The following is a 12,401-nucleotide window of genomic DNA, read 5'->3' as shown; positions in this document are numbered from 1 at the left end:
ACTTTTATTTGTAACAATCAGATCACTTTTTTTTAATACAGTCTGATGTTATAACCACTTTAAAGAATAGATCAAACAAAACTATTAAAGCTAGTAAAAGTATTAATTTATTTAACTTAATAAAATAAAATAAAGTAATTTAAATAATGTATATAAGAATCCTTACAAATTCAAAAGTTGATATTTTACAAACTGTGATGAAAATCAGAATAATTAAAGTTAATTCAATTCAACATAGATTAAAGTTTTGTGTTAGCTTAATTTTGGAAGTTTCTTGTTTTAAAGTTCTCTTGGACTTTTCAAGTTTTGTCTTGCGTAAAAGATAATTTTTTTTTAATTTCTTCTCTTTCTGGAGTGCCAGTGAGAATCTTTGATTTGCCAAATTTTCTGCCTTTATTTGTTATTTTGCAAGGTAGAGCTTATGGAAATGGTTTACAAATTCAGGTGTTATTGTGTAGCTTAATTGTAGGGTATTAATTTTTTAGTTCTAGGGAAATAATATTTTAGTTTTGGCCTCAATTGTATCATCTTAGTTTTTAACAATTATGTCATCAGATATGCTAGAAAATTGATGTATAACAACTTTATGAAGATCCTCAGTTAGATATACTAAATGTTTCTGTCAGAGGACGATTAGTTACTTGGGCAAACAGGAAGTCATTGTCACAGAAAGCATTTTGTGAAAAAGATTATATTCTAGCTGTGGAAAAACTAGAAATAATCTTCCTGTTAATATATGTAGTAGTATAACCTGATATCAATATGCCAACTGAATCATGTATTATTATTGTTTTACCTGAATTGAATAAAACCTAATCATTCTGACAAGCAGACAATTTATGATTGAAAGAACCATTACCGGCTACATCTAAAGGTTGCATACGATAAGTGCAGTGGGGAGAAAAACTTAAAACTACCATTCCATTTTCACAACAATAATTGATGGCATCTAATGAACAATGGCTTTCATGATTATTCATTAAAAGTAAAACTGGATCATTTTTTGTAAATTAAACTAGTTTTTTTGTATGTTCTAAAGCTTTAAAAAACAATTTTACTGTCATGCAGCCACTTCTTGGACTGTTTGCATATCCTATACAACCAGGAGGCTCTTCTCTTATCATGGTATCATGAAACCTTGCTCTAGAAATATAAACGCAGAGAGAATGAAATTTCCGATGGCATTTCCTATACTGCACATAGTAATTAGCTGCCCACATTCAGCAGACACACACTGTCCCACTTGTTTTATTCCATATTGTGCTAAAATATTATTGGATAATTGTAGTACTGTTAATATGTTGGTTTCATCAATATTATAAATTCTATCAGGAGTGAAACTATGCTTTTTTAAAATCTTTTCATAGTTGTCAAAAAACTGATTTACATTGTGCTGATTAAATTTTGTTGAACAAAACAAATTTATATTTTCATGTTTACAAAGTGAAAGCTCGTTATGAAATTTCATAAAATCCTTTAACAACTCTATACCAGCTGGTATATTTTCTCTTCATAATGGTACATTTGGTAAGTTTTATAGCATTTTAAAATGCTAATTTCCCTTGCTATAAAATTATAAAATTTTGTTAATATATTAATTTTCATATAGTAATTTGTATTTTAGACTTAATTACACAATGCTCAAAAATCATCCAGAAAATGTAAAATTTAAATTCCAAAGTAATAAAAGCCAAACTTTTTTAACTAGAGCTACCATTAAAAATTAAATTAATTAAATTAACTTTACTCTAATGAAATTAGCATTGTTTAATTCCAACCTGGCAGTGATAAAAATTAAATAAAGTGTTTTTGTCTAACCAATTTTCATGTTATCATAAATAAAACTGTCACAGCATCCCAAGACAGTGAAAAAATTGAAAAAAATTGAGAACCAAGCTAATGTTCCTGAAACTTGTCTAATCGAATAAATTTGGATTGATTTAAAAAAAACCAAGTTTACTATAATAATTATGAAGTTAAAAATATAAAATTATAACAATAATAACAATAAAGAGTACTCTTTGGAGAATTTATAAGACTTTATATTTATGAGGATGCCATTGACCATAAAAAGACTAAAAAAAAAGAAGTTATTAAACTAAACTTAGTATAAATAAATAAATGACAGCTATGTTTAATGCAAAGTTTAATATGAAGTTTAGTATAACATGCATTTATACTTGAATTATTTATAACATGTAAAATATTATGAAAAAAAATTAGGATTTTTATTTCTTTTATAAAAATTTCCTAGAGTTAAGATTCTACATCATTTTTTTAAAATATCTTAAGTTTATTATTTTTTCAAACTTTTTGCCACAGTATTTATTACGATCTAAAGTTGTTTTAAAAATGTATTTTGCTATGCTGTTTTTTTGATATGCCAATGTGCAATTTCTTTGTTTTAATGGAAGATCAGCTGCACAGCTATCGTCTGGTGTAAAAAAATTCTATGTCTGCTTTAATAGATACAGCCACTTAAAGTTTTTTAAAAAGTACATACTTAAAGGCTATGGTTTCTAGACAACGGACAATTTTTGATTTTTGATTTCATTTTTGCTGGTAAAACTCACAGCTGACTATTATAATCATGTTGACAAAAAACATTGAAGCAAAAAACAAAACTCTCTGATAGACAAAAATATAGAAGCAAAACACTGCCAAAAACTCTCTGACAGCAATCTTAACTTGAATGATAAAACTTAATTAGGCACTTTTGTTCAGAATTTTTATAACATTTGATGAGCTCAAAAAATCATCTAAAGCTTTAAACTTAAGAGATAAACTTCCAAAATCTACTATCACTAAACAAAAAATTGTCAATAATTATATCAAAACTATTTGACAGTTATTAAAAAAAGAAATATCAAAATATAAACTAAATGAAAAAAAAGGTTTAGTATTACCTTTAATGTACTACCTTAAATATACCTTAAATATATCAATACATAAATATAAACAAATCTTCACTCAGAGTCAAAATGACCACTAAACAAAAATGTGTAATAGTTTTAGGTAACAAATTGAATCAGTGTAGTTTTTTGTTGGAGAAGAATATTGTTTGTTTAAGAAGTGTCTGTGCAGCAGCTATGCAGTAAGTAGGAAAATAATTGCTCAGCATTTGTGTTTGGCCCATGCAAAACAACATGCAGTTGTAGATGTTCTATATAAAAAAAGAAACAGATAGATATAAACAGCACTTTGAATTTATTTTTGACATCAATTTCCATTCTGATACCTAAAACACAAAAGCTATGATGCTTTAAAAAAAATTGAAATTAGAGAAAGGGTTACTAATGAATTATGAAATACAAGAAAATAACACATATAATCAACTTGATTTCTTTATACAAAAATACTCATGTTTACCATTAAAAAATGATGGACTACAGAATAAAGCAAATCTCTAATTCAAAAAAGAATATTACTTAATTGCATATTCCAAAACTAGATTGAACAGCCTTTTAGCAATGCTCAAACATTTTAAAAATTTAAAATGATTAGATACTTGTTTAAAACCAAGTATAAATATCACAGACCAACTTGGAAATTTGCAGACCAACTTTGAAATTTGCAAGCTTTAAAATATATCTTAGCACTTCTTCTAGTAAAATTAACCATTAAGTCATTTTGTCACAAAAATGCCAACTTAAATTTTGACACACTAATGGCCAAATTAAAGGCCAGAGTTGCTGAATTTAATAAGTTATCTACATAAAGCACTCCAAAAGGATATTAGAAATACAAACTAATAATAACAAAATTCAATTTTCCACATTTTCTAAAACAAATATTCTCAATTGATGGGTATTCTAAATCAGAAATATCTTTGAATTCTACGTGCAAATTCTTTATTTTGAGGTTAATCAAGTCGAAACTGATTAAACAGTGAACTTTGAGAAATTAATGAAAAAAGAGTTAAACAAAGCCACTTGTAAACAAATGAACATGTTGGTCAGGAATTAACCAGAATCAAGTTTCTAAAAAACGAAAATAACAGTTTGTACAATTTTAAAGTTTTTGATGATTTTTATTTACTTTTATTATTTCTAAAAAATAAATTTAATATTACATTTTATATAATAAATTTATAGACTTTGCGTATAGGTTTTAGTACCCATATTATATTGCTATAACACCAAAGTACTGGTATTGTTCTTTCTTTGACAACCTGAAAATTTGACTAGTCCCTCCCAATTACTTTTGCACAATCTTCTACCACTAAATTTTGATATTCTACATCCAATGTAACAGATTATTATAAAGAGTAATTTAACTATTTAAAGAGGTAGTTACAGGGTTATTCCATAATTAAAACCACTTTATTTCATAATCTAAACCACTTTATTCCATAATTAAAACCACTATATTCCATAATTAAAATCACTTTATTCCATAATTAAAATTACTTTATTCCATAATAAAACCATTTTATTACAAGATTATAAATACTTTGTTTAATAAAATAAATAAATTATGAAAAATTATAAAAAACATTTTCCACAAATTTTTTCAAGTTCAATATTTACTTTTAAGTGAAAGAATTTCTAGACAATGCCAACAATAAATATTGCCTAAGATGCTTGTAAAAATTAGCAAAACTACCTGATCGGGTGTCTAGTAGATAGCAAACGCGCTCTTTTATCGTGTTTCTTGTTTTTGCCAATGGTTTCATTCTCTCATAAATTGTTTTTATTTCACCAAAAACTTCCTCTATGGGATTCAATTGGGAAGAATAGGCAGGTAAAAACTGGAATATAATCCGATTTTCATTTAATAATCTCAACACATCTCTGTTGTGATGACATTTACAATTATCCATGATAAGAACATGATTTGGATTGCTTCTGAAATATGGAATAAGATTTTGTGTAATAAAATTTTTAAATCTTTCTGAATTATAAGCACCATCACTTAACTCATAAGAAACTATTCCATTAATATTAATAACCATCATCAAGCTAATATTTACACCTTTGCTGGCTGGGACAGTAACATATGCTTTTTTATTTACCAATGAATATCCATAGTTAGTAGTGGTGTGCAGGTTAAAACCTGTTTCATCTAAAAATACTAATTGGTCATAATTATAGTTTGCTAATTCTCTTGCAAATAATTGCCTGGCGTCTAAAATTCTCGGAGAATTTCTTTCAATTGGTACTTTTGTTAGCCTCTTTCTAGTATATTCCTTCTTTTTTTTAATTTTACTTACATAACTTTGTGAGCGATTGATTCCAATATTATTTAAATTTTCCACAATTTCTTGCTGAACATAACTACTGTCATTATTTAAATATGTGGCTATTTCATTTTTTATTATACTGTTATCCTTAAATTTTGGCCCTCTTTTGGCACCTAATATTCCTATATCTGTAAAACCATCATTAATTTTTTTAATTAATTTACGTACACAGCTGTAGGATAAGTTGATTAATTCTTGAATTTCTTTGTTAGATTTTTCAAGATCTAAAGATCTTTTAACATTTTTAATTATTTCGCTAGTAATTTCAATTTGGGTCTTTCTTTCTTGTGTCATATTTGGGCAATTTTTTTAAGTTTATATACTTTAAAATAAAGTGGTTTTAATTATGGAATAAAGTGGTTTTAATTATGGAATAAAGTGATTTTAATTATGGAATAAAGTGGTTTTAATTATGGAATAAAGTGGTTTTAATTATGGAATAAAGTGGTTTTAATTATGGAATAAAGTGGTTTTAATTATGGAATAAAGTGGTTTTAATTATGGAATAAAGTGGTTTTAATTATGGAATAACCCTGTAATTAAAATAATTAATAATAAATTGAAAAATGTATAAAAATAAATTTGTTTAAATTTATATGCCATCATTTAAATGGGTTCTAACTTTTAATTAGTATTACACTTGAATGTGTGGAAATATTTTTTTTGTGGTTAATTTTTCAACACAAACATAAATAGTTAATATATATAACTATATAATTTTTTTAGAAAGAAATTATTTAAAAAATATTTGAAGTTATATATATTAACTTAATAATTATATAAATAAGGCTATCTATAATTTAATTTTGAAATTTGTAAAAAAAAAAAATTATAATTTGAATATATTCTGTAAATTCAGCATTTTAATTCATAAAACCTTTTGTAAAACATGTCTTACTCATACTAAATGCTTTTCTCCTTCTTAAAATTTATTTTTGATAAACACAAACTACTTGCATTTTACCTTCAATAAAATGCAAGTATTTTAACAAAATACTTATATAATAAAATAAAACATGCTTAAGTATTATTTCTCAAGTTTTAGTTCTCAAACGGAAACATATACAATTCCATTAGAAATTTTATTTTAAATGATCATTTTTAATTATCATAGTTAAATTGATCATTTTTAATTACCCAATTAAATTGAGATTCAATTAATCAATTGAAATTAAGATTCAAATAAACTGTATCACTGGTATTAACTGAAACAACAACAAAAAATAAAACAAAAAAGCTATTAAAACAAAAAATAATTTTAGAAATATGAATTTCTAAAGTAAAATTGTATTAAAAATGTACAATCAATGTGCAAGTATATGTGCAAGTATATAGTACCAGTATAGAAAGATCTGCTTGACTTTCAAACAGCTTTAAAACTCAGAAATAAGACAGGAGTTAAAAAGGCTAATAAGCACATTAACTAATAATTCATCAACAAAATTATTACAAAGTAAGTTTGAATGCTAGTTGTCAATATGTCAGTTTTATATAAACAATAAAATCTTTTTAATTATAACAAATTAAGGAATTTAAAAACATTTTTTTAACTGTGTAAATAATTAATTAAATAAATAATTGACTTTCTTAGTTTTTCCAAGTCAAATTATCTTTATAATATATGTTATACTAATTCTCTACCTTAAAAATTTACAAATAATATATTAGGTGTTAAAAATTTAACACTTAAACATAAAAAAAAACCTATATGTTATTATTATCTAAATTAAAAACCTAAATATTATTATTCAAATAGTAACTTTTAAATGTAAAAATTTTTATCATTTATTTTAACTACCCTACATATACAAATATAAAACAAATTTGCATTTACCTGAAAAACAGTCAATGTAATAATAATTCCTCCAATTGAAATTGCAATAAAACTAGGAAACAAGTACTCCTCGTTACCTACACTTTCAATTAGAATCAACTAAATATTAGAAAATAACTTAATAATAACAATAAAGTTAATAATAATAATAATAATTATTAGAGTTAATAACAATTAACTCTAGCAACAAATAACATTTGTAACAATTAATTACCACTAGTTATGATTTAACTAAAGAACAACTATATTGAGTTAACTAATGATTTTCCTTCATTAACAAACAATTACCTCGTGTAATGAATGTTAAACCCATGCATCCTGTAATAAGAATTGGTCTAAAAAGAAAAAATTTAAAATTTGTAAGTACTAATTTTTAATTCAAATTTTCTTTTATACTATAGTAGCACCTTGAGAAGGTGACCATAAATAGCACAACCAGCCAAAAAAAATTAGATTTCTAAAAAATCTTTTGGGGGATAAGATGGTTTAAACTTTTACATAAGACCAGTGTTGTGCCAGACAGCTGGTGTCCTCCCCAGCCCCACCCTCTAAAAAAAAAAAAAAGTTGGTTTTTGGCCCTACACTATGCATTAAAAAGTTGAGATAAAAGACAGAACACATGTTGGTATTACTCATTCCACATGCATGATCAGATGATATAGAAATTTGATTTTTTTAACTGCCTGCTACAAAACTATATTTATAAAAATGAATTAAAAAGAAGCAGCTTGGTATTACACCAATGTCAATAAGTTAAATTATTATTCAATAAGATAAAACCAAATGTTTTCAACAAACTTTTAGTCTGCAAAGACCTCAATAAGATGGTCACAGTTTTTCTTCCAGGCACAGGCACTTTCTATTGAGATCATGGCTAGAGAAGACAGCTGGTCTTGCATCATTGTTGAGCCATGGAAAGACAGCAGTGACTGCTGAAACTTCTTTCAGCAGTCGCTGCTGTCACAGGGCAAGTCAACAAAACACGGAGTGCAATAGCGACATTGGGTTACACATCCTGGAGACATTTGCTGTTGATATAATCAGAAAATGTTTTGCAGTTTTGAGCTTTTCCTTGTTTTCCAAAACTAGATGAATAAATCACTTCAACTCCATCTCCATTTCAAATGGATCTATATCATTTATCTTATTGTGAATATTCTGGCACTTTAGCAAAAGGGTGTTATCTTTGTAAGCTTGAAAGAGACTTTTCTGATTGAACAGAAATGAAAATACAGCAGCCACATCATGTGTTTGTTGGAAACGCTCCCGTACAGACTGTAAACCTTGGTCCACAAGCACAAAGAAAAAGTCAGTTTTAGAACTGTAATTTGGGCATTTGACTACCGCTTTCGTCATCTCCTTCATAATAAACTTTTTTTTTTCCTGCTTGTGTGAATTGACGGAATTTTTGGAATTGATGAAATTTTTAGAATGTTCAGTTCTTCTACAATTTCAACAATCTCTACAAGCTGTGGTCTCAGCACTTAAGAATCCATTTTCTAAATACATCTCTAAAAACGCCTCAGTTGCTCTGATTTAATTTTTCATGGCATCTAGAGAGATACCAAAGGATTGGATCATCTTGTTTGTTTTATTTACTTGGATTAAAATGTCATACCAGATGACAATTGACAAAATAAATGCCCAGTCTGAAATATATGTTATCAATGACCAACCTCTGTGGCTGTTTTTCCTTTCTTTTTTTTATTGCGTACTCCTCTAGTCTTTCCAGTGCAACCAAAACATTGCTAAAATAATATCGCAGAGGTTTAATACAGTTGATCCAATTTTCCCAGCAAATGTCCGATTTATTTTTAACATCTTCACTTGTTCTTTCAAAATGCTCCAGCGCTGTGTGGATGATCAAAATATGGTGTACAATCTGGACAGAACACCAAAGAATGATAAAGCTTTATTTGACAACTTGGCACTGTCAACCACAACTAAATTCAAGCAGTGATTAGCACAAGGCGCATACAGAGCATTTGGATTTATTTGTAGAGTTTGTGACTGGACACCAGAATTCTTCCCTTTCATATCAAACAACTGGCCCCGACAGTCTGACATATTCAGTTTCAACTCCTTTGCTCGCTCTGAAATCATGTCAAAAAATCCTTTTCCTGAGCTGTCACTAACTTGAAGGTTTACAAAAAAAGCTTCCTTTATTGTGACTGCATTAACTGCATCAGGCTGAACACTGAACACTAAAGGGTATATTAACTTAGCAATACAATAGCATCTTTTTCATTAGGTTTAGCGTAAACAAAACTAAACAAAAATTAAACATTCTAAACAAAAATTTAACTAAAATAAAACATCCATTAACTCAGCAATACAATAGCATCATTTTTGTTAGGTTTTAATGAATTTTAAAAAATTAGCAAACGTTAATACGAGGTTTTGATGTTATAAATAAACAAAAACACCCATATCAAAACTTTAGTTTTACTATCACCTCAAAAATTTTTGTTGCATACTGCATAGAAGGGCCTCTTTAAATTCATGCTCTCCCCCGACCGGGGGGATTGGGGAGCTCTTAGCACGGCACTGCATAAGACTCAAAAAATTTATACTATTATGTACAGTAAAACAATAAAAATTTAAAAAATCCTAAAAAGCATGTATTGCGTATTATAAAAAATGGCTAACTCATCAAAAAAAAATTGCTAAAATTTCTAAAAAAATTACAAAAAGGACATTCAATTACAATATGCCATTATAAACAAAGTTATCAATGCAAATTAAAAATATACAATAACTCTTAATGTTGCTATCATTGTTATTATTATTGTTATCATTATTTTTGCTGTTATTATTATTATTATTATTATTATTATTATTATTATTGTTATTATTATTACTATTATAATTGTTATTATTATTATTATTGCTATTATTATTATCATTATCATTATTATTATTATTTATAGATATTCACAATGCAAATGATTTATTACAATTTTGGATTTATCACAATTTGGATTTGTCAGTAAAAAGCAAAAAATTTAAAAAAAAAGGATAAAATTAGGGTAATTAAAAAATTTTTGTTAAAAAGAAAAAAGTATTAACATATTTGTATCAATGAGCTAACCCTCCTATCATCCTAGCTACTTTTGGTCCAAATTTATCAATAAATAAACCAGCTGGAAACTGAAAAACATTAAAAATCGACATTGTAGTTGTAAAAACCAAGTTCAGCATATCATCTTGATTTGAGCAATCTGTTATTGTATTTCCTTTATAAAAAAAAGTAATAATAAAATAAAAAGCATAAAATTAAGCTTAACTTAAAAAAACTATTTTTGAAAAAAGAATAATAGCACATTTGTAACAATGACCTAACCGTCTCTCATTGTGTTCATGGTATACTCTTCTGTGATTGAAAATCTATTGGCTTCATAAGAGGTTTTGCACAAATCAAAATAAAATTGTTTTGCTTTGAAAATAACTAAAACACTTGCCCAACCATACACAATTCCTCCACACATTAAAATCTCAAACAAAATTGAGATAAAGAGAATTACTGAGTAAGTTGTTTCACTCCAATTAAGCATATTTCTTTTTTTATTTAAATGAAAAATCTTAAATCTAAAAAAAATAACGATAAATCAATTAAATATTCACTTTATGAACCTTTTGGTTTTTGTGAATATTGCAAAGTAATAATTGATTAGTTATATCAATTTACTACGTGTTTTCTGTTAATTGTATTTAAAAAAATCACTAACGCATAAAATGGGTTCTATAATCAGAACAATTTTTTACTGCAGTACTTAAATGTTTTGATGCCAACTAAAAGATATCAACTAAATCAAATACTTATTCAGGCAATGTGCAGTTGGTTTAACATTCTATGAAATCATTGGTCATACATTAGTTACAACCTGATTGAGTTTTCGTGAACTAAATGAATTAAGGTTTTAAATATTTGTAAAATAAAATAAAAGCTGCTTTAATATAATTTAAGTCTGCTCAATAAGGAGAAAAACATAGACTTTATTCAATCATTAAGTTTTTGATGACTTTATATTGTATTTTATCATAACACGATTACAACTAAATTTTTATTAAATTGTCATAAAATATAGCCAAATCAGCGTCAATTCAATAATATACATATGAGAGAATGAGACGATTAAATATTTTTTTAGAAAACGCTTTTTTTTCCTTTATTTATTTTTTCTTTCTAATAATGCCATTAAATTTATGCAATAAATAATAACTTGTGCTTTACATTACATAACATTACTTTTGCTTTTATAAATTAGCACCGAGCTAAAATGCATTAACTCAATGTGAAAAAAATCTTTTTGACAATTATGCCCAAAGTAAAAGTAAAAGTGAAAATTTCTTTCAGACGTCTAAAAAACATTACAAACACATTTCAGAAAGATTCTGAAATGTGTTTGTAATGTTTTTTAGACGTCTGAAACGTATTAAAACAAGACAAACACTTTAATACGTTTTTAAACGTCTAAAATACGTTTTTAAACGCTAACCTTTAATCGTTTAATATCTAATTTATTATCTTAATAATCTAAACATTAATAATCGTTTAATAATAACACGGTTTTAAACGTCTAAACATTAACAATCTTGCGAAAAGCGTTAAGCTCAATTTCCACTCTCATCCGTTTTTTCACAGGAACGGGAGAGGAAAGGAAATAACAATCACGTGGGCATGCGTAGTATAACTTTTAATTCGTCCAAAGGAAAACTAAACATGCTCACGTGATTATTTTTACCTTCCCTATGCCGTTCCCGAAGAAAAACGGATGAGTAGAAACTCACCTTTATAGTAATTTGGCCAGTTGACAAAATCTTTTAATTTTACTCTAAAATTGCCATTTTTGCATTAGTTGTAAGTAGTGTTGAAAATTTCCCAAAAATTTTCAAAAAAAAAAAGGTATTTTATGATCAATGGGCAAAATTTTATGTCTTGTTTAGGCAGTTGTTATGAACAATTTTATGGTAAAATATCGTTAAGCTGATCATACAAATTTTAGAAAGCCCCCTTAAATATTTATTTTTAAATAGGTATTTTATTGAGTTTTTTTATTATAATATAAGTAGCAACTATAATCATTTGTTTTCAAAATTTTCTAAAACTATTTTATTCTATTATTTGCTAAGCATATTGATGTTTATTGCCGTGTTTGTCAATATCTTTTAAATTGGCCTGCAAATTACTGAAAACTGTAAAATTATATATGAAAAGATTTGATATAAATATTTGCAGTTTTTTAAAATTTTTTCTTGATTTAAAAGCGTTATTGGATAATGAAAGGCAAAAAGTAAAACATTTTTGAACTATTTAAAAATAAA

The 12,401-nt window shown here is 26.4% G+C and overlaps 1 protein-coding gene across 1 annotated transcript in view; it reads right to left on the bottom strand.

Annotated features, from left to right (window-relative positions):
- Positions 1 to 10,671, bottom strand: part of LOC101240418 (equilibrative nucleobase transporter 1) — a 42,708-nt gene extending 32,037 nt beyond the window's left edge. The window contains exons 1-4 of the mRNA XM_065809985.1: positions 10,420 to 10,671; positions 10,168 to 10,312; positions 7,365 to 7,411; positions 7,077 to 7,153 (exon numbers count right to left, since the gene is read on the bottom strand). Of these exons, the coding sequence (XP_065666057.1) occupies positions 7,077 to 7,153; positions 7,365 to 7,411; positions 10,168 to 10,312; positions 10,420 to 10,630 (480 nt within the window). The 5' untranslated portion in view covers positions 10,631 to 10,671. The remainder of the gene's footprint in view (positions 1 to 7,076; positions 7,154 to 7,364; positions 7,412 to 10,167; positions 10,313 to 10,419) is intronic.
- Between the last annotated feature and the right edge of the window lie 1,730 nt (positions 10,672 to 12,401).

Source organism: Hydra vulgaris, chromosome 11, assembly GCF_038396675.1.
Source record: "Hydra vulgaris chromosome 11, alternate assembly HydraT2T_AEP".
In the NCBI taxonomy this organism is placed as follows: domain Eukaryota; kingdom Metazoa; phylum Cnidaria; class Hydrozoa; order Anthoathecata; family Hydridae; genus Hydra; species Hydra vulgaris.
Note: the sequence above shows the minus strand (reverse complement) of the source record. Positions and strands in the feature narration are given on the sequence as shown.